General features: G+C 46.1%; 1 protein-coding gene across 1 annotated transcript; it reads left to right on the plus strand.

Moving 5' to 3' along the window:
• PCSK9 (proprotein convertase subtilisin/kexin type 9) lies at positions 1-27869 on the plus strand. Its single transcript, XM_053242958.1, has 12 exons — positions 1-529; positions 4185-4376; positions 8787-8910; positions 11373-11506; positions 12402-12543; positions 13644-13840; positions 17584-17767; positions 21359-21529; positions 22085-22233; positions 22360-22540; positions 24491-24672; positions 25493-27869. The coding sequence occupies exons 1-12, from the start codon at positions 329-331 to the stop codon at positions 25691-25693; spliced, it is 2058 nt and encodes a 685-aa protein (XP_053098933.1). The 5' UTR covers positions 1-328; the 3' UTR covers positions 25694-27869.
• The last annotated feature ends 88 nt before the right edge of the window (positions 27870-27957 follow it).

Raw genomic sequence — 27957 nt, forward strand, 5'->3', positions numbered from 1 at the left:
TAAGGGAGGGAGGGAGCAAAGTAGAGTGTGTGTGTTGTGTGAGTGCGCGCGCGCGCGCGCTTTCGCTCGGGGATGCAATTACCATTTGCTAATCCTTAACACTGGAACTGCAGCCGCTGGAAGGAAGCACAGCTTCTCTGCAGATTCGCCCGCCTTGCAAAGAAGCGACTTCGCCGCCGGATTCCTGGCTCTGCCCGCTCCCCTGGGTTCTAGCCTTCGCGCCTGTGCTCGGCTCCAGGTCCGGGAACTGAGGATTCAGCAGCCTCCTTCTTTGAGTCCCGGCTCAGCGCTGCAGATTCCCGAGATCCAAGGCTGTTTGGGGGGCAGGATGGTGGGCAGCTGCTGCTGGCGCGCGCCGCTACTGCTCCTAGGAGCGCTCGCCTTCTTAGCTCCGCCAGGGGCTGCTGCCGCCAGTCACCAGGATCCGGACGACGACGACCCGATCCCGTCCTTCGCTTTCGAGGAGGAGAATCAGACCGATTTTGGGAAAGATAGAAGCGGATCCGCCGCTTTCCACAGGAGCAATAAGGTGACTGTGGCGGGGAGAGGAGAGCCGCGGGCGGGCGGCAGCAGCGGGAGAAGCATCCGAATTCCGAAGGCTTCTCTGCCTCCGTCCTTGTGGCTTGCCCGGGATGGCTAGAAAGGCAAGCGGGAGCTGTGCGCTTAGCGGCGGCGGGGGCTGTTGCAAAGACGTGCGTCTGCTGCAGCGAGGGCTTCGGGTTGCTTTCCCTAACCCCGAGTCGTTCATGAGCGGCACTGGCAAGTTGAGAGCAGTCGCGTCCGCAAGTGCGCCCTGCACGCAAAAGTAGTCGCGTTGCCACTCGTCGGTCACGGGGCACTGCATCTTGCGACCTTAATCATTTTGTGCATCTTGCGACCTTAATCGTGCTGCCCAAAGAACGACTCTAGAGGAGCCCTTGCGGGGCAGCGTCAACGCTGCACTGCACTGCACTGGTTACGAGGCGCCCCCCGCGGGGTCTGGTCGGAAACGAGAGAGGCGCGTTGGGTCAGCTCTGCCTTGAAACCCCGTTACCGAATCCCAGATGTGGCGGGAGTGCGCTTCATCTCCGCACGTGTGTAAAGAGACACCCGCTTCATTAGACTAACTTATGCACTTGGCCTTAATGTGGGCCGGGCCTTGGCGTCCAAAAGAGGTGCCTGGCTTGCCACAGATTAAGCCCTGATCACATGGTATAACCCCCCGTGTCCTTAAGGCGGGGCAACCGCCCCGGGCCCGCTCTTTTAACCCCCATGGAAATGAACTGGAAGGGGCCCCGTATTGGCTGATTTGCCCCAGGAAGCGCCCCCCCCCCCCGCGCTTCCGTTTGCCCAGTGGTTTTGGAAAGGCTGCTCATCTGTAGGTGGAGATTTTCTTTTGCCCCATTCAGACGGGGGGGGGGAGGGCGACTGGTTGCAGCTCATGTGAATAGCATTGTAGTGATGCATTGAGCCTTCTTCAGACACTGTTGTACACGTATTCAGATGTCTGTACACATAAACACCTTTCTGTATGAATGACTATGCATGCATTCTCTAATCTGGGTACCGGCCCCCTCAAATGCAGGGTGCAGCTAGGAAGAGTACAAGCATTGAACTTAATGTATGAATAACTGCATGTGTGCACGGTTTGCACGGTACACAGTAAATAGACTGCATGTGCATAGAACACAATGAAGTAGTTCACACGACTGGGTGGGGTGGTGGGGAGGCTGTTTGAACTCACCCCCCCCCCAAGCTCTTGCTGGGAGTGCGAATCACGCGCCCAGATGATCTGTGCTCCTGGCGGTTCTCACACACAGCCTAACCCAGGCTGGGCTTCCCTAGCCTGGGTTAAGGTGTGTGTGAGAACAGCCTCATTGTGTGAATAAGGGCTTTGGAGGATCTGATATGTCAGACGAGTAGCTGGGGTCTTTTCATGATTACTGTAAGCGTGTGGCAAAGTCCACAACTAGTCATGTAGGAACCGTGTTGTAAATTTGTTGCATCTGTTTTAGTCATGTAATTCTGATATAAGGAGCTTCCGTTATGCTGTACAGTCTACGTAACTTGGCTCTTTTTTTGGGGGGGGCGTTATCTTTTGAAAAAGAGGTATCTGCAGGCTACTTGGGGAGGAACAAATATTAAGTATTCATTCCTGTTAGGAAACTTGGCCAGATACCAGTCAAACCATTGCTTTGCAGACAAGCCTCAACACATCATTTCCCAGACACTTAGAGAACAAGTGCACACCTGTAGCATTTTGCCTTGACTCACTTGTCCCACCTGTGTGTTGAAAAGGCTACCCACCCATTAAGCTCCTGTGATCTCTGATGTGATGTGATCTGTTGGAACCATTGGCTTGAACATTTTAACTTTGCCTTGCCATGTGGCTTAAAGGATCTGACTTCCAGACAGCAGCCAGGAAATGCAAGGGACAGTGTGGACAGAGTTTTTAGAAGGGAATCTGTGTAGTATAGAAAGGAAGCTGTATTCTATTATCCTGCTTTGTCTTTAGGCACTTCTGGGCCATACTTACTTTGATTAGATGCATACCCACTGTGCATTCAGTCTCTTAGTCCACATACATTGGGTTCTGCAGCTGGATGGAGAATGTCTATATGCTAAATCATTGTAAACCGCTTAGAGAGCTCCGGCTATAAAGCGGTATATAAATGTAAGTGCTATTGCTATTGCTATAAGGCACCTCTTATGCTGCATCAGGAGTGGGAACAGCTGCCATCCGGTGGCAGGGGCAATAAGTCAAATGGATTTTGAGTGAACACAGCAAGCTAGCAACATCAGGATGGTCTGCATGCAGATTCCTCAAAAACTGGGTTCTTGACCTCCCGGTTTTTAAAAAAGCAGAACAGTGTAGAGGGATGTGAAAGCTAAAACTATTTCCCGTCTGTATGGTCAAGTGGACAAAGATCCAGAACGTATCTTAGAATAAAAGACTGTGGGCCAGACTAGACAGATGTGGAAGTTCTGTGATCTCCGGGCATATTGCTTAAAAGCAGTTGCTCAGTGTGGTACTACAAGAGGGGTTTTCACCCTTTCGCTCCTCACTCTGTTTCTGTGATTTGAATACCGCCCCCAGTCATTATTAGCTGAAGAAGGGGGAAAACTGATACAATGCAGAGTCTTGGTTTCTTTTCCCCTGGGGCGGCTAATAGCAGCTTTCAGGATAATTTAAACCAAGGAAATGCCATGGGGTGGGGGTGGGGTGTGTGAAGAGGGTTAAACCTCCCTCTCTCTCTCCCCCCCCACCGTCTCCCTCCAGCACCGTGGCCATGATCCATACTGAGGGGAGGGCACAGCTGCTTTTAAGCAAAGATGTTGGGAGCTCTGGGTTCCCCACATCATGTCTAATTTGTTCCTGCTGCTGAAAGATAGACAAAATCTTTTGAGTTGGGATTTAGCAATATTTGTTTTTGAGTTTCTTAGTTTGTAATATAATATTGCCGTCCTTTATGTACCTCTGCCATTTCTTAAGGAGCAAACTATACACTACACACAGATGTGTGTAATGAAGTCTTCCCAGTTAAAAAAAAAGGGGGGGGGGAGAAAAACAGAGTTTGAGTGGCGGAGTTGAGGGGTGTGTGTGTGCTTAAACCATTCCCTGTTTTTGGTTTATCCACTCGAACTAGTCCCCCGCCCACTGCTTTCTTCCCCACAAGGTGTTCCAGATATGTATATCCCTGTCTGGAATCCTGTGGGGTAAAAGACAGAATGTGGGATGTGTTGTACATGGAGAGAGTGAGAGAAAGAGAGACTTGCATAGATGTCTAATACATGTCTGAGCCTTACGCTTGCATGGGGGTGGTGACTTTGAGATTTCAAGTGGACAGAAGATCCATCTCCTCTCCACCCCTCAGAGTGGCATTGCTTTGTTGTTGTCCTCTTCCGTTCCTTTGTCCAGCAAGGCAGGGAGAGGCTCATGTTCAGACCCAAAGGATGTTCTAGCACCACTCTCCTTGCTCCCCTTCCAGTGTGGCATTTAATTCACACATATCTCAAAGGAAACAGGCCAGAGTGCTGAGCAGACCCTAGATGCTGCACTCTCTGGGTAACCATAGAAGAAAAAGCTTCTCATCCACCAATGTTAAGGGCCCCAGAGCTGATCCAGGCCAGGCATATCCTTTTTCCAAGTCAGCAAAATTTGATTTCCTGCAACTGCTTCTCTGTTTCTGCTTGTTTCCACACAGGATGCCTGGCGCATGGCTGGGCAATATATTGTCGTGCTTAAGGAGGAAGCGCATAAATCCCAAACAGCACGAACTGCCAGGCGCCTGCAAGCCAGAGCCGCCAAGCATGGCTACCTGACCAAGATCCTGCACATATTTGATGAGCTGTTCCAGGGCTTTGTGGTGAAGATGAGCAGTGATGTGCTGCACATGGTGAGTTCCTTTTTGTTTCAGCCTCCCCTCCCTCACAGTTAAGGGTCCCAAAGTGGCTAACAACAACAGCAGCAACAACAAAGCATAAAATACAATGAAACAACAAGAAATAGGTCTTTTTCAAAATTTCAACAACCAAATATTCACCAACCAAACAACCAAAGCAAAATCATTACAACAACCATGAATATTTGGAAGCAGCCGGGCTTCCAGAATGTGGACTTCACGTGTGCGTTGGGCACAAGCGGCCGTTGGGAACCTTAGTTAAGCCCCATTGAAAGCTGTGAAGTTTTTGTAAGAGTACAATTTGGCAGTGAAGTGGGTTTTCTGAAAAGCTCTGCATTGGAACATTTTCTGTAGAATGTTCTGATGCTCTAACTTGACATCTGACTTCAGCCCTCTTCAGTCATCATGTGGCTGAGTATTCTGTCCTTCGGTGAAGCGGAATTGGGAGTGACAGCTATCCCTGGCGCCAATGCAATCTTTAGCCATAACCCCTATTCTCCCCGGGTTCGGTGCTTGTTTGAGGAGAGCAGCGCTGAACCCGGGGACACTGCTCCCATGCAACGTTGTCATTTTTAAATATCTTGACTGTTATTCCCCGCAGTGCTCCAATAATGGAAGAAGCCCTGTGGGGCAGGGTGGGTTGGATTTAAATCAAATCGATTTAAATCACGTTATAAATCACAATTTAAATCACTAGTCAGTAAGACTAGATTTAAATCATGGTTTTTTTACATAAAGACTCATTTTTGCTGGTATAATCTTAATATTTACAACCAGCTGAAGGTTTCATTTTTGGTCCTCTTCTAGATAGAAAAATTGCCCCAAATAATCTTACAGAAACCTCTGGAAGAGCATGACATTGTGAATGGATTAATGGAATTCATTTGCCAAAAAATTTAAACATTGCATATATACAGCCTCATGCTACCTAATTAAAAACTAATACTTATTTCATGATGAATAACCTTTGGACTGTAATGTATCTTAAATAGAAAACTATCTTTAGATAGACTTTTTCCTCAAAAAGCATTTTATTTAAAAAAATCTGATTTAAAATTTTAAAAATCCAATTTTAAAAAAACCCATTGATTTTTATCCACCCTGTTGTGGGGGTACAAAGAGGTTGGAAACTAGCAGCACGTCTTCCTCCTTCTGCAGCCCAGTGTGGGTGAAGGGGAAGGGGTGTCTGATTTTGTTGCTCCCTCTTAAAGGACTCTTCTCAGGAATGTGTCCCTGAGGGTCATAAAGCTTGTATAAGCCCAGAAGGGCTTATAAGAAGGTCAAGCCAGAGGCGCTCTTAGCCCTGCCTTTCTGGGAGGAGGTCCAGGGCCTCCACACCCCCTGGGGGCTCCCCAGTCCTCTTTAGTCTGGCCTGGGTGGTGTGATGGTCGTGCCGCTGGCCTGCATTGCTCCGGGCAGCCGAGAGTAACTGTGATCTGCTCAGGGCAGCTGAATGTGATCTCTGCTTTAGAGACAGACGTGGGAGTGGGGAACAAAATATGTGGGATGGGAATATGTTAAGGTGTGTGTTGCAGTGTTTCTGCTAATGCATAATTGCATAAATATACCTGTTTTATATTCTTACATTCTTGCAAGTTCAGTTGCTGTTTGTGCCCTCAAGAACCCATATGTTAATTAATTTATTATTTATTTAAAATATTTATACCCCACCCCTCCAGTGCACTACTGTTCGGGGCGGCTCACAACAATAAGTTAGACGCAGATACAACAAAAAGTAATAAAATTAACTACATTTTTTAAAATGTCAGATTAGAAACCACAATTATTAGGTTCAAATTAAAAATGAAAATTATAAAAAGCTAAAGAACCTACCAGATATAACAAAACAAAACAATAATGGAGCATTAAAAAGCCTCCTTAAAAAGGTGCATTTTGAGATGTTTTTTAAAAACACTGGAGCATGGCGAAGCTCTTCAGGGAGGGTGTTCCGAGGGGCCACAACTGAAAAGACCCTGTCTCTAGTCCCTGCCAACTGGAATAGTGCGTGTGTCACGGTGTGTGTGCTGGTGGTGTGGCGGGTGGGGTGCTCCACAGGCCTTTAGGTCCAGGCTCCAGAATTACCTTGGTGCACCTCTGGGTCAAGTATGCACATGGATGAATCCAAGGATCCTATCCACATTATCAGATTGTTGACCCTAAAATGCTGCTCTAAGCTCCTTACAGGATGCAAGACAGAAATATAACAAATAAATACATCCCATTTAGTCATGTGAAAATGGTTAAGAGGTCTTTATGATAGCATTTGCTCTTTTGTCCATAGGGCATTTGGGGGATTTTTTTTTTTTTGCGGGGGTGGGGGTGGTTCTGTCCAACCAGTTTAAAAATTCACCCTGTTTAAAATGGGTGTTTCTGTCTAGCCAGTTAAAAAGTTGCAAATAAGGCAAATGCTATTTGGGAAATCAAAGTGATGCAAGACATAATGGGGGGAAATGTTTGTTTAATTGCTTGCTACTAGCTCACAATGTCATGCTTCAGGCTATTTGCTGGTCAGAGAACTTGTGCAAGAGTAGTGTGAATTGGAAATGATGCAGTCCGCTTTTTGCTATTTCCAAAGGAAAGTGATCAAACAGAAAAAGCAAATAGTTTAGTGTCTTCATGAATATTGTGGTTTGCTTACATGCCTGCCTGGGTTTTTGTACTCATTGATGTGGTTCTTTCTCTGCTGCTTTGATCACCGTGTTCAAGCTGAAACATGTGCAAAGAAAGCATCTAAAATCTTATATTGTACTGTTCGGTGTCTGCTCTCAGCAGCTCCCTTCGCCGCACCTCCTCTTGTGTGCGGAGGACGCCAGCTGCTTGTCTGTCGGGGAAGGCAGGTGCCCTCCTGCCTTTCCCACAGCCCATTCACCCACCCACCCTCCTCATCAAGGTTGTGTGCACGGCCTCTGGGTTTCTTTTTGCTGACCAGACACATACCTGGCAGAGAGGGGTGGGGTGGAAGGAAGAAGGGTGCCTTACTTTACATGGGCTCACGTGTCACTCAGTCTACTGTTCTTCTCAGCAATATGTGCACACATGACTCCATTTTATGCAAAAGCATGCCGCCCAGGGGCGTAGCTAGGGGAGAGGGGGCCGTGTTCATCCCTCTCTCTGGCGGCCCCCCAGAGTGAGGGAGATAATGAAGAAAATAGGGAGGGAGGGAGCTGGGGGCCCATGTTCTTTGAACCCTTTTGCTCAATTATAGCTACGCCCCTGAGGCCGCCTCTGGCTGTGGAGGTGGGTGGGGCACCTCTGTGCCTACTAAACACTATGTCCTCACTGTAGCGACATTGCTACCATGGTTCCCAATGTGAACAGCATTGTTGCAACATGGATGCAGTGCTTAGACGCCATGGAGGCTCTGTGTATTTGCAAGCAGCGTGCCTTGGGACAGAATGGAGCAGTGTGTGTGCATCTTGCGTAGAAGGATGGTAGACTTCACAGTACATAAGCCAGGGTGCCATGGCACCCAACAATTTTAACTGTGGCGCCTAGATATTCAGAGATAGAGTTATTAATCACCTCTTTGTTTGTCCCAAGCAGTCTTATTTCTGTTCCATGTACAGTATGTTACTTGTAATGGGAATAAAGAGAAGCTCATTTACCCTTGCACAATGCCCATCATTAAGTCTGGTAATTTTTCCAAATGGCACAACAGGGAAGTAACTTGCCTAGGGAGCAAGAGTTTGCTGGTTCGAATCCCCGCTGGTATGTTTCCCAGACTATGGGAGACACCTATATCGGGCAGCAGTGATATAGGAAGATGCTGAAAGGCATCATCTCATACTGCACGGGAGATGGCAATGGTAAACCCCTCCACTATTCTACCAAAGAAAACCACAGGGCTCTGTGTTCGCCAGGAGACGACACCGACTCGACAGCACAACTTTACCTTTACCCTTGTTTGACTCCGACATTTTTGGGCTGGCTTCTGGATCCAAAGAAAAGAGTGGCCTGATGTAAGCCACTCTCACTTCAGCACTCCCCCTGCCAATGGAAATGAGCCATCATATAAGACTCTTGATAGCTGCTGCTTCAGGGCCATTAGCACCAGGTTCAGGAACGTCCTGTGGCCTCTTGGCCTATTAGCCAGTGAATTGCTTAAGCAAAGAGTTGGTCAGCTACCATTCGTAATTGCAGCTTCAAACCTAGGGCAGTATTGAGCATGTGGCAGCAAAATTTTTCCACAAAGAGCACATGACTTAGGGGAGAGGAGTGGGGGGCAACATAAACACCGACGGAGAACGGGCATGCGCTAGGAAAGATGGGAGCTGGAGAGAATAAATTCAGAGGCAGTTGTGAGGCTGGAGGTTAGCAGTGGCAGGGAGGAAGTGGGATTGTGGATTAAGATCTTGCGGGAAATTAGGGGCAGAAGACTCAGGTTTGCTTCCTTCTTGTGTGCAGGCATTGAAGCTACCGCATGTGGATTACATAGAAGAGGACTCCTATGTGTTTGCTCAGACCATTCCCTGGAACCTTGGCCGGATCGTCCCAGGGCAGTACAAATCCAATGAATACAATCCTCCCAGTAAGCCCTCTTTCCTTCCTGTGTTTACACATTTGTTCACCAGGTGCCAAAGACCTACAAGGCCAAGAATAAAATCCTATGCAGATGCGAGGGTGGGATTGCCCGACTTTAGCAGCGGAGAGATGGAGGGGGTGGAAACCACTAGGAGCACAAATTACTTTAATAAGCTGGGCCCCAATACATTTTGAGTGTAGTGGCTGACATGACGCACAGAGTTCTGGAGCTGTGAGACTGTGCCTGGGACTGCTGAGGACTTCTGAGAAAACGCCAATGCTGCGGTTGTGGAAGTAGCAGCATTCCTGCAGGTTTCCACATGGTTGTGAATGGGGAAACCTGTAGAAACACTGCTTCTGAAAAGTGTCAGAGCTGCCTTTGAAGTCTGCAGCAGCCTGGGGCACAATGTTATGGCCCTGTAACGTTGCACGTCATGTCAGCCAGTATGTTTTTCTTCCATAGAAATTGCTCAGTAGTTACTTATATTGCACCCTTCTCCAAGTAGCTCAGGGCAGTGTACATGGTTCTTTTTATCCTCAGAACAACCCTGTGAAATAGGTTAGGCCGAGATATAAATGACTGGTCACCTAGTAAACTTCATGTCTGAATGGGGATTTGAACCCAGGTTTCCACAGTCCTAGTCTGACATGCTAACCACTATACCGTGCTGACTCTCATACAAACATACAAAGCTTTCTGGTCTGATTTGCTGCTGTAGAACAGCCAGTAGGCTCTCCGTCATGTTACATGGGATATTCCACATCCATTGAGTGACTAAGCTGCCTCTGTGTTGCTTCTCCATAACTTTAGCTGGGGTCTCCATAACCTCCTCTCTCTCCAAGGTAGTTACAAAGTGGAGGCAGGCACCTCTGAAATTTGACACTCTAGATCAGTGATTCTCAAACTTGGGTCCTCAGGTGTTATTGGACTTCAACTCCCATAATCCCCAACCAAAGGCAACTGAGGCTGGGGATTATGGGAGTTGAAGTCCAATAACACCTGAGGACCCAAGTTTGAGAAGCCCTGCTCTAGATGGTTGCCTGGTTTGCCCCTATGGTGGGTTGACTCTACAGCTAGGAACAGGCTAAGGATGTGCCGTGATTCTTTCTACAAAGTTCTGTGGGTAAGCCCCCTCACCACAAGGACAACAGGTAGCAAAATCTACAGGGAATTAAGTCTCCAGGTCCACCCTGGTGAGATGGACATCAGGATGTGTTGATGGTCTACAAGACTAAAATAACTTATGACTCTTTCAGTGCATTTTATAAGAGTGTTCAACTGAAAAATATTAACAGGATAATTGTTTGATAATAATGTGACTCTAGAATAGATTTTTGAGAATTGTTAGAAAACTGTATTTTGCCAAAGCATAGCTTGGTAGAAGAGTTGCCCGACTAAGCATGTTGGTGGCAGGTAAGTGGACTGAAGACCTTACTCTCCCAAGACCTCCCAGGGATGATGTGCTGCTTTTGAAAATCCTGTTCTTGACTGTCTTTCTTCACTGGATGAGAATTTAAAATGAGACTTGCCATGAATTTCCATACTGTTCTGGTTACGGACATGCAGTCAGTCCTACCCTGTGGCTTGTTACTGGGAATTATGTTCATGTGTTCCACTCAGTGGGGCCTGCAGAGCCCGCCAAGGTAGTTATCTGGAGTTCTTGTAGTTCTCTGGAACTAACCCCCAAGGTAGTGCTCTGGACTGTTATATCAGGGCTTCTATAGGATGTCTTTTGCTCTTATTCACCCTTCCTCGTGCACTAGTCTCTGTCCCTAAAGTTGCCTTTAGGGGGAAATTTAACCATTCTGGTTAAACCATTCTGTGGAACTAGAGTGCCACAGGTTCTAAGAAACTGAAGTAATGTCTCAATCTGTGAGATGGGGCTACTTCTCCCTTCCTGGTATCGGGAAAATAAGCCCTGCTTTTTTACATAGGAGCATAGGCGTTCATAGACTCATAGAAATGTAGACAGTTAGAGTTGGAAGAGACCTTGGAGATCCTCTAGTCAACCCAGGGGACTGAAACGCAGGAACTATTACAGCATCCCTGACAGATCACTGTCCAGCCACAATTTGAAAACCTCCAGCAAAGGAGAGCCTACCAATTCGTGAGGCAGACTGTTCCACTGCCAGGCAGCTCTTAGAACTTTTTCCTGATGTCTAGCCTAAATCTGCTTCCTTGTAATTTCAACCCATTGCTCTGAGTCCTGCTCTCAGGAGTAACAGAGAAAATAATGGGTTAACTCATTTCTGTCTTGGGACCGAAGGGGAATCCATTCATTTTCCTTACTGTTTGCTGGACAGTTTGCCTATAAAACTGGACCAGCTCCCATTGCAAGTTGCTCATGCAAGATAAGCACCCTCCTGTATTAATAAGCGTGGTGGGATGCCAAAAGCTCTGAACATTGCAGTAAGAGCTGTGTGTACACTTCCCCTTGGCAGCATCACTGACTGACTGTCTCTCTGTAGATAGAGGTGACCTGGTTGAAGTTTATCTGCTAGATACTGGCGTCCAGAGCAACCACCGAGAGATAGAGGGCAGAGTGTTTGTGACTGATTTTGAGAATGTTCCGGAGGAGGATGGTACTCGTTTTCACCGACAGGTATGTTGGCTCTTTGCCTGCTCACAAACACTGATGATGTTCTGCCGGCTGTGGGGAAGGCAGGAGTTCGCTTGCCTTCTCCAACAGACGGGCAGCCGCCGTCCTCCGCTCCGCTGCACTGCACGCCCACACGAGTGGCGGTGCAGCGGAGAGAGATGCTGGGAGCAGGAGGATTTACCCCCTCCCGCATCCCAGGAGGAAGCCGTTTAACCCGGCGGTGATCACCCAGATGATCTCCGGCCAAGGTGAAAAACTTGGACTTGGTGCAGGGGCAGTGCCGGCATTGGGCTTGATCCCAGTGCTTCACATGCGCAGCTTAACCCGGTTGGGTTGCCCTAGCCTGGGTTAGGCTGCGTGTGTGAATGGCTTTCATATGTGAGCTTCCTCTGGCCCACTTTTTCACAGAGATTATGCTGGTAAAGATAGTTACTTGGATGCCATTAATCTTAGGTCTTGGGAAGTGGGTGAACTCTTACCTTAAGCTCAGCACTATGCAGATCTTGATTTAACCACCAACTCATTTCTTGAAAGGCTGACTGTAGCCTTTTCTTTGCTCCAAATCAAGAATTCCTCCTTCCCCCTGGAGGCTTTCTATTTTAAAATCAAAGATTAATCCAAATAAACAAACAAGTCCAGTATGCTTTTATATTGTATTTATTCTTTTTAAAGCATCAGTAGTACTTAATTCTGTAGTATGAAGCTCAGTGTCAAAAATACTGTTGCTCTTGTGTTTGGATTGCTCACACTTGACCATCCTCTTGGTGGTAATGAAACCACTCAGTCCTTTGGACAGAGATGCTCATTGAAAGGTTGTGGGACACCAACAGAGTGGCACTAAGGCTTATGGTTAATTTTGGTGTTCGGTATTGATGAGGAATAATATGATTTCTGGCAGGCCAGTAAGTGTGACAGTCACGGGACCCACATGGCTGGAGTGGTGAGTGGGAGGGATGCTGGTGTGGCCAAAGGAGCCAGTGTCCGCAGTCTCCGGGTGCTGAACTGCCAGGGAAAAGGCACTGTGAGCGGCACCTTGATAGGTAAGTAAAAGCAGCTATTGCTGCTGGAGCACAATCTATCGAAGTCCAGGATTCCTGGTTTTGCTGATCCACCACCTGGGAAAATCAGCCGAAAAGCTGCTGTTAGCTGTAGTGGAATTAGTCCGTCCAGTTCTCATGAGTTCTTGCTTAAACATATGTAGTCAGTGGAGGTTAACATTTCCCCTCTGTGCCCTTTTCCGACTGAAAAAATCCCCTCACCAGTGGCTGTTCGCTGTAAATATTTTCAGCTTTGGGTAATTTTTTGGGTAGAAAAACGGTTACGGGGTGGGGGGAGGGAGTATTATTCTGCTTCTCCCTGTGCATCACAGTCCTAACTTCCTCTGTAATGATGGGCTTACTGTTATGTGTAGTTTGACCCCAAATTGGTTGGCTTGCAGGGCCTCCACACAGCAGCCAAGACAGAATGTTTCACTGGTGCTCTCGCTGTGTTGCATCCAGTGTTCCCTCTAACAGGGATTTCCAGATGTTGTTGACTACAACTCCCATAATCCCCAAGCAAAAACCATTGCAGCTGTGGATTCTGGGAGTTGTAGTCATCAACATCTGGGGGATCCCTGTTAGAGGGAACACTGGTTGCATCCTCTCTTAAACTCTTCTTTGCCAGTGCAGAGGTACATAGATGTATGTTTTTTAACATGGAGAAAAGTTGCTTTTCGAGTGGGCTTTTGCACACTGTCAGTTCTCCCTTAAACAAGGGATTAGTCTATGTGTTTCATTTTATAAATGCATACATATTTGTGGTCCCCAGACTAGGTTTACATGAAGTGTTGGGAGCCTTCTGCTTAGTTTTCAGCTTTCAAAGGGGAAAACATTAAGGATAATGAACGCTCCTTAGATGCATCTAATTCCTTTCTGGGTTTAAAAAAAAAAGTTTTATTAAAGCTTGTTCTTTAATCTCATTCTTTTCTGTACATTTCCTGTTAAAAAGGACGGGAGAAGTAAAACTTCAGTGAAACCACTTTTCCTCTTGTTTGTTTTCCCTACCTGTGGAAGACTCTAAAAGGCACTGTGGAAGTTGTGTATTGTGCTTCTCTTTTGAAACACACCCGCCCAGTGGTTTGTTTGCCTTTGTACAACAGGGCTGGAGTTTATTAAAAAGACCCTGACAGCACAGCCCTGTAGTCCTCTTGTGGTTTTGCTCCCGCTGGCTGGCGGCTACAGCCGCATCCTCAATGCAGCCTGTCGCCTGATGGTGAAGACGGGGGTGGTGATCATTGCTGCAGCAGGCAACTACAAGGAGGACGCTTGTCTGTATTCACCAGCATCAGAATCCGAGGTATGTGAAGGGTTGAATGTTCCTCATTGGAACCTCACTGGGGTGGTTCAGATATACTTTCCTCGCCCTGAACTAGCTCATGTAGTTAAGAGTGCACCCACCCTGGCATCCTGATGTTCTCCTGGCATGTTCCTTTATTGTGTAGTGGTGGTGGGCAGGCATTTTACCTTAACATCCTAAGCAAATGAATAGTAGAATGGACAGTTGCTGCTATTTGAATACCTGATGACAAGGATTTGAAGACTGAGGACCAAATTACATGTGCTATTAAAAGTAACTGTGTGTAGTTTCAGGCTTAAGTCGAGTAGCAGCTGCACAGGGCCATGATTTGGATTGGGACTGCAGCTTAGAAGTAGAGATACTGAGCTCTATGCATCAAGGGAGGACAGCTGATCTTGTGGTAGAAAGCATGAATTGTCCCCTTTGCTAAGCAGAGTGCAACCTGGTTTTCATTTGAATGGGAGCCTACATGTGAGCATTGCAAGATATTCCCCTCGGGATGGGGCTGCTCTGAGAAGAGCACCTGCATGCTTGCATGCAAAAGGTTCCAGGTTCCCTCCCTGGCATCTCCAAGATAGGACTGAGAGAGACTTTCACCTGCAACCTTGGAGAAGCCGCTGCCAGTCTGTGTAAACAATACTGAGCTAGATGGATCAGTGGTCTGACTAAGTATATGGCAGCTTCCTTTGTTGCATCCATGCCTTGCTGTTTTCCCACTGAAAATCGCCTCGCCAAACTGGCTATTTGTCTTTGAAAGTGCCATTTGCTACAGTGGTACATTTGGGGTTAAACAGCTACAGGTGAAACTCGGAAAATTAGAATATCGTGCAAAAGTCCATTAATTTCAGTAATGCAAATTAAAAGGTGAAACTGATATATGAGACAGACGCATTACATGCAAAGCGAGATAAGTCAAGCCTTAATTTGTTATAATTGTGATGATCATGGCGTACAGCTCATGAAAACCCCAAATCCACAATCCCAGAAAATTAGAATATTACATGGAACCAAGAAGACAAGGATTGTAGAATAGAACAATATCGGACCTCCAAAAAGTATACAGTGTACTGTGCTTGATTGGCCAGCAAACTCGCCTGACCTGACCCCATAGAGAATCTATGGGGCATTGCCAAGAGAAGGATGAGAGACATGAGACCAAACAATGCAGAAGAGCTGAAGGCCGCTAATGAAGCATCCTGGTCTTCCATAACACCTCATCAGTGCCACAGGCTGATAGCATCCATGCTACGCCGCATTGAGGCAGTAATTGCTGCAAAAGGGGCCCAAACCAAGTACTGAATACATATGCATGCTTATACTTTTCAGAGGTCCGATATTGTTCTATTCTACAATCCTTGTCTTCTTGGTTCCATGTAATATTCTAATTTTCTGGGATTGTGGATTTGGGGTTTTCATGAGCTGTACGCCATGATCATCACAATTATAACAAATTAAGGCTTGACTTATCTCGCTTTGCATGTAATACGTCTGTCTCATATATCAGTTTCACCTTTTAATTTGCATTACTGAAATTAATGGACTTTTGCACGATATTCTAATTTTCCAAGTTTCACCTGTATGTCAGTGTGGGAGGTTTGCGTTCACTGCACATAAATAAAGGATTAATTGCTTCCTATCTCTGGGTTGCAGTTCTCAAGCTCACACATTTTGGTCCTGAATGCTGGAAATATATTCCCAGTATCAGGGAAAATATGTTCCTGAGGGTTGTGCAGCCCTTACAGACATATTTTTGGGTGACACAAAGGGCTTCTGGCTAAATGGGAGGTTGTCAAAATCCCCCCATATGCATACTAGCTCTGGCAGTGTTAGTTAGGGATGTGCACGGACCAGTTTGGAGGCCCTTTTACAGCCCTCCAAACATCTGGTTCAAAAGGTTCGAAAGTCTGGCAGTTCCATCAGTTTGAAGGTGGGAGGGGTTAGCTTTAAGGTCTTAGCCCCACCACCACTTTCCCCCTCTCTGTGCTGTGCTTTAAAACGGTCCCACAGGGCAGCAGTGTACCTTCTTACCACTCCGGTGTGTGGTGGCCCAGAAGTACTCGGAAGTGCCTGGTGCGCTTGTGCACATCTTGCTCGCTTGTGCACACATCGTGCACGCGCACCGGGTACTTCTGGTCCGCCACACACTGGGGTGGCAAGGAGGTACGCTGCCGCTCTGTGGGTTCGTTTTAAAGCACAGTGTTGGTAGGGGAAACACGATGGGGCGGGGGTGGGTAAGAGCACCCTCCCCATCCTTAAAGCTAACCCCCCCCACCCCCGCTTCGAACCGGCAGTTGCTGGTTCCATGCACATCCCTAGTGTTATTCTGGAACTCTTCAGAAGTACTGATGCTACAATGGTGCTTCTGTTGCGCCAGTGCTTTGCTAGTTAGGATGTCACAGTGTTCACAAGAAGTTGGGAAATTGCTGCTTTGGGACATGTATCCTGCTCATATATCTTCAGATCTGCCATGATGATCTTGGGGAAGCCACACAGATAATTGGTCTTTACCTTTGAACAGTCCCCTTTAGCTGAAAGAGGGTTCTCCCTTTAATGGGTTGTCAGGGTTCTTTCGTAGTTAACTCCAGTTGGGGTTAAGGTCATGCTCAGCTTTTTGAACAAGTGATATATGAATGGATTGTGGTTTTTTAATTTGGGTCTATGCTGTCGGCCTCATGGAGTCAGCTAAAGATGATAGTTTAAAGGTAAGGACCTGGGAGAAACAGCGGAAAACCCGGATTTTGAGAGAAGAGGAGAAGCCATGGTATAGCTCTTAATTACTGTTTCTCTCAGATTTTTCTGTGTGGGGTTTCCCCATCAACACCCCATCCTATGCTTATGTTGTTTAACTACAGGTGACCCTCCTTATCTGCAGGGGTTCCATTCCCGCTAATTTCCATAGATAATGAAACCGTGAATAACGAGACCTTAAGTTAATTGCAGTTGTAGGGTTAGGTTCCTTGAGGGCAAAAAAAGTAATTAAAAGGCAGAAATTGGAGCAATAATATGCCGTGCCATGCATTGCAGGTCTCCAGCAGTCCAGCAATGCCCTCCCGCAAACCTTCAATTCTGCCATTTTTCTGCAAACAATTGCGTGCTTTTCCCCAAAGAGCCACCAAATGTCTCTGTTCAGCAGAATGGTAGCTGGAAATGATCTCGGAGGTAATTTCCAGCCACCTAGGAACTGCGGATAGGCAAAATTTAACCCCTTTGTCCAGTGGCGGCCCATAAACGTGCCTCCGGGTGGGGGGGCAGCGGGAGGCGCCTTTTAGAGTAAATTAATTTGGTGCTCATCTCCGCCGCGCAGCACCTGAACGCTGTTCGGAGCCACAGTGTGCTGCCTAGCATCCCCTACGGTGGGGAAGCGCCTCTGCCAATCACCTGGCTGCTGGTGGGAGCTTGGCTCCGTGGAAGCCAGGTGAGTGGCTGAGGCGCTTCCCTGCCATGGGGCTGCTGGGCGGCGCATTGTGGCTTCGAACAGTGTTCAGGTGCCGCAGCGGCAGAGGTGAGCACCGAATTAATTTACTCTTAAAGGTGCCTCCTCCCCCCCCCCCCCCCGCTGGAGGTGCGATCACGGGCCGCCACTGCTTTTGTCTCAGCGAATAATGAGGTTTGGCCAACATTGCCTGACCATGGATATGTGAAACTGCGGGTGCTGGGAGTGCAGATAATGAGGGGCCACCTGTACACATTAAAGGTTATCTACTTGTTCCGTATTGGTAGTAATGGATGTTATGTTATCATAGGTTATTACAGTTGGAGCCACCAATGTCCAGGACCAACCAGTTTCCATGGGAACCTTGGGAACCAACTTTGGCCGCTGTGTAGATGTGTTTGCCCCGGGAGATGATATAATTGGTGCCTCCAGCGACTGTAGTTCCTGCTTCACAACACAGAGTGGGACATCCCAAGCAGCTGCCCATGTAGCAGGTGACATTTTAAGAGTGCAAATGTTCTCTTGTTCAGCTTTCCTTTAGTCCAGTGGGGTATGCGTAGGAGCAATGCCCAGTGGCATATGCCCAGGATATGTCTTCCAGTTAATTGTTTTGAGCTTCAAATTCTTAATCTGAATAATGATTTCCCCCCTCATCATTCTTGTAGCAGCTGCTCCCCTTGAGGAGCTGTGAGGGGCCATGTGACTCTCCAGTTCTGCCGAACATCTCTGGAGGTATAAAGGCAAGCCATATGCTAGGATTCATCTACCAGTGAGCTGATACACACAAATAGTTGTCCTCATTGAGAAGCTGCCACCTAGGGGTGGTTTCAAGTAGATTCTACTTGGCCGCCTTATTGTATGAAGCTGTCTTTGTTCATTTTTTGCACTGTCCACATTGGGGACATTGCTTGTATGAACTATTATTATGTTGGGTGATTAAATTTCCATGATTCATGACCTTGTTGTTTCTGCCATTCACTGCATAAATAGGTGAGAGAGAACAGTTGCAGGATGGGAATGGTTAATACTGAGAAAATGACAAGCTGCCATGTATGTCAACATAGATTATGCGTTCTTGTGCTGACATGGAATTGCAGAAATCCATAAAGGTGTCCTTGGCCAGTTTGGGCCTATGAGGAGTTATTATTAGACTGTATTTTCATTGGGAAGGTGGCTAGTAGAAGGGACAGGTGAATCTTGAAGACAGGAGTAATGGCAGAAACTGTGATTTGGGTGATGGCTCGAAAACAGGACTGCTTTCAAAACTAAGTATGAATCTGATTTAAAATAAGCTCCACTCCTGCTTGATTTACACATAATCTCATGCAGTTGCTGGGTTCATGTTGGCACTAGGGATTTGCACAAAACCAGTTTTGCTGATTTGGCTCAAATCCGAACTGAATTCAGCCAGACCTGGTTCGAATTCGAACTGAACTGGTTCGACTGGCTTGGAGCTATATCGGTAAAGGGGAATCCAATAAGGAATCCCCTTTACCACTACAGGGGCAGGGGGGCTGTTCTAAGTATAGAGGTGGTTGTTCTAAGTATAGAGGCGGCAGGAGGGGAGTAAATCTCTACTCACAAGTACAAGCTGCAGCTGTGGCTGTGGTGGGGGGTGGCTGTGGCAGCTCCTCCCACCACTGCCAGCTTCCCCCTGAGTAGCCTGGGCCGGTGACGGCCTGGTTTGGACCTTCTCTGGCCCAGTTCAGGCCTCTGTGCATGCGCAGGGGCCATTTTAGTTATCTCTATTCATGTGCAGAGGCCATTTGTGTGACCGCATACCGGATTCCCCTTTACCAGTATAGCTCCGAACTGACTTGGTTCGAACTGGGTTCAGTTTGGTTCAAACTTGGACCAGCCAAGGCCAGACTGATTCGACCCTGAACCCATCGAGCTGAGCTGATTTGATGTCGAGCCTGGCTCTAACTGAGCTGGCCTGCACACCCCTAGTAGGCACTGTGTATGCTTATATGAACTTCTGAAGCTGCCTTACATTGAGTCAGACCATCGGTCCACCTAGCTCAGGACTTGTATACACTGGCTCACATTCAGTACAGCGAAATGTGGGCGGTTGAGCACTGCCCACTCAGCTGCACACGTGTAAACCCTACCTGTGCTGTGTGGAGCAGGGCAGGTCCTTTTTGACTTAAAGTTGTGCGGCACCCATTATTTCCAACGCGCATTAAAGTTGCACAACGTTAAGGTGGAGCAGAACTGCCTGTTCCACCACAGCACAGGTGGGGTTTACACACATTCAGTAGCATGGGTGAGGTTCAGACATTAGTACTTCACTGCACTAAATATGGGCCATGGACTGGCAGCAACTCCCCAGGATTTCAGATGGGTCTTCCTCAGTCCTACCTGGAGATGCCAGGGGTTGAACTTGGGGCCATCAACATGCAAAGCGGGTGCTCTACTGCTTCCTCATGAGGAGGGAAGTAGAGCCATTATCATGACATATTCTTTCATTTCTATTATACGCTCTAAAACAAAACAATGTTTGTGCTTCAAATGGCAGTGTTATTTTTCAGTACACGACAGCTTTTAGTGTAGTGTGTGTGTGTTTTTTTTTAAATGAAGCTGCCCTATACCGAGTCAGACTAGATTACTATTGTCTATCCCAGGGGCTCCCAAGCTTAGATCTGCAGATGTTGTTGGAATACAACTCCCATCACCTCCCGGCACAATGGCCAAAGTGGCTGGGGATGGTGGGAGTTGTAGTCCAACAACCTCTGGGGACCAAACTTGGGAACCTCTTCAGTAAGAGAAACTGTGAGGTAAAATTGTGATATGAAAAGCTATGAGGTTGCCCCAGGGCCCTGGGGTAGCATCACGCACACTCTGAGAGCAGTGGTCTTGGCAAAATGCTTCAGTGTGAAATGCCTGCCTGACCTTTATGTCACATATCTCTCTTTCATGCTCTCTTCATATCAGTAGGATGGGGTTTTTTTCCATTTTAATTTTTTCTTCAGTCTCATTTGGCAGCTTTATGCAAATGCATCTTACTGTCTTCATTAAGCATTCAGGAGAGAGAGTGTGTGTGTTATGGTCTGATAGTGATGTGCCTTGTAGGCTGTTAGGCCTAAGGCTGAGTGCAGTTAAGAGTTAACTGCCAACTCGTCTCCTTATTAAACGGTTATATACATCCTGAAGGGTGCCTGTTGTGACTGTAAAATAAAGCTCTTTATAGAACAGAAAGTGCCACTTGAGGGGGAAGAGGCATTACTTATGCAGAAATAACCCATCAAATTAGGCAACAGAGTACACTGGAGGAAAGTATTCCCAGATAGCTGAATAATTCTTATTTTGAATTTCTAGCAAACCTAAAAACAACAAAGGATTGCAAAACTTAAGGCGACTTTGTGTGTGTTGGGGTGTGTGTGTGCGTGCTGCTTGCTGCTGTCTGCTCAGTGAGGGGTGTGGTGAGGTTGGTGCCTCAGGCAGAGAAGATTTGTAGAAACTGTGAAGGTGAGCGGCGTTGGAGACTTGCTGGCTTCTGCTATCTGCCTCACCAGACCACCCTATTGCTACCCAACCTGGTGGTGGTCAATGTAGGATGGGCTACCACCACCTTTTCTGCTCCTGGTCAGCTTACGCATCCTGCCTTTTGAAAAGGCCTTCTGCTCCTGGTCAGCTTGCCTCTCCCTGCCTTTTGAAAAGGCCTTTCAGGGGAGGGGGGTTAGATTCAGCCCCCTCTTACCACCAAACAGCTGACCCAGAGAATTCTAGCTCGCTTTAAAAGGCTAACAACTTGGCTTGTATGCTTGCGCACTGCTGAAGCAGATCCAAAAGATGTAATTTCATGGCACACTTGTGGACTTTCTGTAACATTTCATAGCAAAATGGAAGGCAAAGATTTTAGCCCCAATCCAGCCGTGCACATGTGTAGGTAGTCCTAGCCCAGACCTGCTCAACTTAGTCTCCGCCTCAGCTGTTTTTGGACAACAACTCCCATGATCCTCGGCTACAGTGGCCAATAGCCAGGGATTATGAGAGCTGTAGGCCAACATCTGCAGGAGCACCAAAGTTGAGCATCCCTGCTGTCCTAGCCTGTTAATACAAAACATAAATTTGTGTTTTCAAAGGTATTGTGGCCATGATCCTGAACACCAACCCGGGTCTGTCCATCTCGGAGCTGCGACAGAAGCTGATCCACTTCTCCATCAAAAACCTTATAAATGAAGCTTGGTTTCCAGAAGACCAGAGGCTGTTAACCCCCAACAGAGTAGCTGGGCTTCCATCCATACTTGTAGCAGGTAAAATACTTTTTTTAAAAAAAGTAAAGTATACTGAGAAGTTTTTAAATGGCTTGCCACAAAAATACCTCCTCCTCTACCCTCGTTTAATGCAGTTATAATTAGAGGACATTAGCAATATCTTTTTTATCCCTTGTTGCCACCACCCCCTCCCCCCACAGACCCTTTTCTACTCTCCCCTCAAGTTGCAGAATACAAGTAATTTAGTGTTCGAAATTGTGGGAGGAACATTCTTTTTTTACTAGAATAAATCTAGTAGGAGGAATTTGGGAATCAAAAGATAATAAATAAATAGCTAGATAAATAACTAGTGCTTTGTTTTAAGAGATTTGATAGACTGAAATGAGCCTTCAGTTAGGCAGTAGAGACACCCCCTGCATGCAAAAGATGACATGTTCACAATACAACTTTCCCAGTTGGCTCCTCCCTGCAGTGGGTCTTTTGAAGGAATGAGCTCTTTTGCGGGTGGAGACCTGGTAAACATATTGGCTGAAGTGAGTCTTTAGTGAGGCTACTATTACACATAAATGTTGGTTGATGGGCACTCTCTTTCAGATGAGGAATTGTACTGTCGCTCCGTATGGTCTTCCTTGTCTGGGCCCACTCATACAGCTGTAGCTACTGCCCACTGTAACAGCAACGAAGAGCTGTTCAGCTGCTCAAGCTTCTCCAAGAATGGCAAGTGGCGTGGTGAACATATTGAGGTGAGGTTCTGTGGGGACGACGCTTCTCTTTTTTAGTTTTTCATACAAGCAGGCCGCTCATTGGGAGGGGATGCTGCGCTTTGCTGGTGGTCTTTGTGTCTCACGGCTGACCTTTCTAAATGACAGGATCAGGGAGACAGAAAGGAGTGTGTGGCGCAAAATCGGTTTGGAGGCCAAGGGGTTTATGCCATTGCCAGATGTTGCATTTGGCCCAAAGCTGACTGCCAGGTTATTGCCCACTCACAGACTGCAGAGGGCACAGCAGTGCGAAGTGCCAGCTGCACAAAGGATGGCCATGTTCTGACAGGTATTTATTATTCATTTGTTTATTTGTTGCATTTGTCTACTGCCCTATGTAAAATCTCAGGGCGGTTTACAGTCCAGTCAAACACAAACCTAGAAACCATATAAACGGATTAAAATTACCATAAATAAAACTTTATTAAAGGTCTGCTAAAACAGGTGTGTTTTCAAAAGTCATTTAAAAACAACCAGGGATAAGTGCTAACAGGATGGTAGTCAGTGCTCTCATTGCTGAGGCATCTGTACATCTAGGTGCTTTTCTAGAACTGGGTACCATTAGCCTGTTCCAGCAAGGAGGGTCTGCACAGCTATCCTGGCTGGGCAGAATCTGAGTGCATAACAGTGTGAATCTCCTGGCTGGATATGCCTGCTTGCTGCCTGATATGCATCCTGTGTACACATTCCCCATCAGCATTGCATAGAGTAGTTGAGAATGTGCCTGCTCATCTGTTTCATGAAGCATATATATGTGTCCACATTTGTCATTTGGGACCACTGTGCAATAGCGGCATGAAGTCTCTCTGGATTAGGATCTGCATAGTGTGTATAAATGAATTAACAAAAGAGCCTGCAATAATTTCATAGTTTCCACGAAGTTGGATAAATTATCCTTGAAAGTTGTCTCATCTGCTCCCCTCAACATATAAACTTTGTTTAAAATGAAAAAAAAAGTACTTTTATATTCCAAAGCGGCTTAAAACATGTCCAGCCTTGTGCGCTGTCATGGCATCTTTCAAACATATCTGCACATGTCAGAATGTTTGCAGCCAATGAAGTGTAGCCTGGTCTCAACCATCCAAACTGCCTTCTATGGAGGCAGCCCAGGTTTCCCTCTAGTACAGTCTGGTCTACACTGACTGGCTGTGGCTCTCCTGGGGTCCAGACTGTGGTTTTCCCCAAGCTCAACCTGGAGCTGTCAGGGATTGGAGCTGGGAACTGATGCATGCAAAGCATGTGCTCTGCCACTGAACTGTAGCGCCTGCCTCTCATTCTTCCATACATGCATATCCATATGGGTATATCATCATGTGGAGAGCAGCTTTCCTCTGCAACAAGGCTTAGCCCATGCTGCTGCTTTGTGTTTTCCAGAGCTATAATAGACTGCCTTGGCCATTACACACTGTAAGGGTTACAGAGCAGGACTCGGGAGCAAGACTATTTGGGTACAGGTTTTGGTTTGCACAGATCATGCACTTCCACCCCCTTCAAGAATACTGAGGGAATCTGTAGGGGAGAAAAGGCAGCATTTGTTGGCATGGAGGCATGAATTGGGTGCAGATTACAGAAGCTCCTCCACAACCCAGCTAGTCTGAGCAAACTTAAAAAATAAATAAATCAGAACCATGAAGTTCAGTGGTGGTGTTTTTTAAAATTAAGCTGGGGCTCTGTATATGTAAAAGGGCCTGCAGTCTGCAAGCATTCATCCTGTACTACAACACGACCATGCACTCTTCCTTCACTCCTTGCTAGTTAATGAGCAGAAGAGGTGCTTTGGAAGATGTAATCCTGTTCCTGTTGAGAACTCTTTCATGTATTTTGATGTCAAGTGATTTTCATGGAAATCTGACATTGAGTGAAATGCAGTGAACTGAAGAAATGTCACTTGCTCATTTTTTCTTAATACTGTGGAAGTCTGAACTTTGTCTCCAAATGTACCAAACGTTTGTTGGAAGGCATAATTTCCCATGCTTTTCCAATGGAGGAGTTTCCCTGCATTTTCTGAGAAATCAAGGAAACTTTCTGGAGTTTATTTTTCTGGTAGTATACGAGAGGTCTGGAACGTACCTGCCCAATGACATGTTTCTATCTTTTATGGTTTGGTCTGGGAATTTCATATCATCAAGTGAGGCCTAAACAGCCATCCATGCATACAAACATACTCCAGATATATACAACCCTGAGTATGAGAGGATTTGTTTAATGCCACTGAGTATATTCTGATATAAATTGGCAGGTTGCAGTTCTCATTCACTGACTGGAGAGTTCAGTAGCAACATCAGACCTATACTGAAGACAGAAAGCAGTCATGACCAATGTGTCAGCCAAGCAGATGCAACTGTGCATGCTTCCTGCTGCCATGCCCCCAGCATTGAGTGCAAAGTGCTGGAATATTCTCCTGTGGAATATGCTGCAAAGGTATGTGGAAAGCTATGGAATTCTTTGCCATGGGATGTAGTGATGGCCACCAACTTGGCTGCCTTTAAAAGTGGCTTAGACAAATTAATAGAGAACAGATCCATCAATGGCTGCTAGTCTGGTGGTTGTGGGCCACCTCCAGCCTCAGAGGCAAGATGCCTCTGAATACCAGTTGCAGGGGAGCAACAGCTGGAGAGAGGTCATGCCCTCACCTCTTGCCTGTTTCACTGTGTGAAACAGGATGCTGGACTAGATAGGCCTTGGGCCTGATCCAGCAGGGCTGTTCTTAAGTGGGTGTCATTCTTTTAGGCATGATTCCAGTTATGATCACCGTGTGCAACCAGAGACTGAATTTACTGCTGTGTTTTCTATAGCCTTTCTCCCAGTGGTGTTAGGTAGCAGCCCCTATGAGTAATTTTCCTCCTCATATAAGCCATTATACTTCTATGGCACCCTCAGGGTGCCAGAATTTTATAGTAAAAAAAGACAGGCTGTTTTGCAGGAGTTTATAGTCAGCATTTCAAAAGCAGAAGTGACAATGGGGAGGCAGAGGCTACAAATGGCAGAGGCAAGGGAATGATTGTGAGCAATTTTTCACATGCTTAGTTAATGATGAGAACAGAAGCTGTATGGTAAAGGTTTCACAGACGTGAGCGTTGAAAGAGGTGACATCACTTGAGTATTTGGGAGGGTTCTGGGCCTATGAGGCAGCCAGGGAGAATGGGCTTCAGGGAGCAGGAAGTCTTTAGGACAGCCTAATGGCCAACTCTTTCACAGGAACTCTGTTTTGTTAACATCTAATATTTCCCGCTCTGCTTAGGTGATGGTGACTTGTGATGATGGCTGGACCTTGACAGGCTGTAATGCACAATCACCTGGTCCCAACACTCTTGGTGCATATTCTGTGGACAACACCTGTGTCGTACGGAGCAGCCCAGGCAGCAAGAGAGCAGCTGCCGCCGCCATCTGTTGCAGAAAAAGATTTTTGGAGAACGAAAAGCAGAGTTCCAACTACAAGTGACCATTCTTCCCTCCTCCTACACATGGGACCTGTTTCAGTCATAAGATGAAGCCACAGATTACCACCCTGTAACATCACATTGGTGAGCTGTCCACCTCTCTCTGCTGTGCCTGAGCAGTTTCAGGTGGGACTCAGAACATACAATGAAATTTAGCTACCCTTCACACTGTCCACTCCGTGATGGTTCAACAGGTTTGCAAACTAAACAACTTCAGCAATATGCTTTGTGCGTACCCTAGTTCTTTTAGGAGTCTTCCATCTGCATAGCCAGCGATTTCCAACCATTTAGGATTTCGGGCTTGTCAGCTGTCGGATTCTTAAAAATCTATTTATATTCTAAAACTGTAGGGTACCCAGACTGGTGGAGGTCATGTTCTCATTAATTCCTATGTAACCAACTGAAATAGCCTGGCTGGTTTAAAATAGTAAAAACTGGGTGTGCCCTGTGCTCAAAATACTGAGAATGTGCATATCTTCTTGATTTTGGCTTCCCGCCTCACCAATTTTTTATGTTTCAACATATATTTCAAGAGGAGCAGATAAATAGGTGCAAGGAGATATGTGGAGTGGAAGACAAGAATTTTTTTTTGTAAGGTAATGAAGCCTGGCCCCCAACCCCTTTCTGGCTTCTGAGCTGGAACCAGCAACAGCCCTTTGTACAGATTAGAAGTCTTTTTTAAACAATAGAAGGCAAGAGCATCATCATTCAAATTTCTGCCTCAGATCCCAAATTAAATGCACACATTCTTGACCATTGTTTGGGAACTGTATTAGGTTGTTCAGCTTTCTTTTTCTTTTTTTAAAGGGAGGCTTTCCATGTTATGCAATCTAGTTACTATGCTAAGTTGCATTGCACCACTCAATCAGCATCACTAAAAATCAGTTTTTTAAGTATTAGTGTTCTCCCTCAACTCTATGTAGTGTGAACCTGTTTGACAAGACTACCAGTATAAACTGGATAAGTAGATCAAGGTTAGACTTCACAACTTTTACTAGGATGGCTAAAGCTATGGCTGAAAAGAACATGTCTAGTCATCAGCATCATATTTAAGACTCCAGTAAATGAATATTTCCCCCCTAATCTGAGTAAATATATAGGGCTTGTAAAGATGAGTGGCTTATTTGTTGCAGAATCAAATACATATCTGTTTCTAAATCCAAAGTGCCTTATAGACTCCATTTCCAAGAGTACATACCAAACCGTCATCCTTGCACACTTAATCCCTCTAAACTGAACAGGGATAGAGTAGTCAGTAAAACCTCTGTGATAGGGCCCCATCTATAAGGGCTGATGCCCTTGTGCTCCATAAAAGAGAATGATGTTTCTCTTCTCTAGCAGGGTTGGCCAAATTCAACTGCCCACTGTTGTTCCTCCAGTGGTACACTGCCAAGAAAGCCAGCATCAGCTGGTACTTCTTGCCAGCAGGATATATTTGGATGAACTAAGACAGTCTACTTGCTTTCATGATTAGAGCAAGCAGTGCTGACATCAATGAAACCATCAACTAACTAGACAAGCAGTTTCCACTGACGAAGCAGAAGGAACGGTTTACTTAGATCATGTGACAAGCAAGCGCCAAGAAACCAACTGAGCAGATGCAGAGCATTTCTTTACATAAAAGTAGCCAAAGCTGTTAAAAGCACTTAGGAGGCACAGGATTCCAAGTGTATTGGCCATTCATCACACTTGAGATACTGTGAAGTCAAGACAAGTAGCACACCATTAGCAATTTAGGCCAGCCAGTTTGGTTAACCACCAAGCCACTTAATAATGGCCACGTATTTGTTTTTAAATCACTTTTAAAAATGCAGGTTGTTAGTGTTGCACTCAACTCCTCTCGCCTCTTACTAAAGGTTGCCAATTTTAATTGCTTGCATAATAAAAACTTAATTTGTAGATGTATGTTCAATTACTATGTTATAAGTAGCTTTTTTCTCCAAAAGGGCAAAAAGAGTTAAATCATGAATTACGTAGGCAGCATGTAAAGCATCTCTTTTGTTTTTTGGATTAACAGACACATAAATCTACCTACTGTAATTAATATTTGCTTAATATAGAGAAGAGCTTTCCTAGTGCTGTGGATTTTACATTTGTATCAGGAAATTATTTATTCTGTTTTATATAGCACATTTTATAATGCCCTCTTTTTTTGGAATAAAATTTCATATGACCTTACTTGGGGGATGCATGGTAGCATTCATTCAAGATAGCAAACTGTACAGGGAACACTGTACTTAGACACATCCTAGGCAGAATATTTATC

This window comes from Hemicordylus capensis, chromosome 4, assembly GCF_027244095.1.
Source record: "Hemicordylus capensis ecotype Gifberg chromosome 4, rHemCap1.1.pri, whole genome shotgun sequence".
NCBI lineage: Eukaryota > Metazoa > Chordata > Lepidosauria > Squamata > Cordylidae > Hemicordylus > Hemicordylus capensis.

Bases quoted from the DNA above. Each gene is read 5' to 3' on its own strand.
- PCSK9 (XM_053242958.1), top strand. From the start codon at position 329: ATGGTGGGCAGCTGCTGCTGGCGCGCGCCGCTACTGCTCCTAGGAGCG. The intron at 22,234-22,359 runs GTGAGGTTCTGT...TCTAAATGACAG, and splicing joins GGCGTGGTGAACATATTGAG to GATCAGGGAGACAGAAAGGA. The intron at 22,541-24,490 runs GTATTTATTATT...ATAAATTGGCAG, and splicing joins GGATGGCCATGTTCTGACAG to GTTGCAGTTCTCATTCACTG.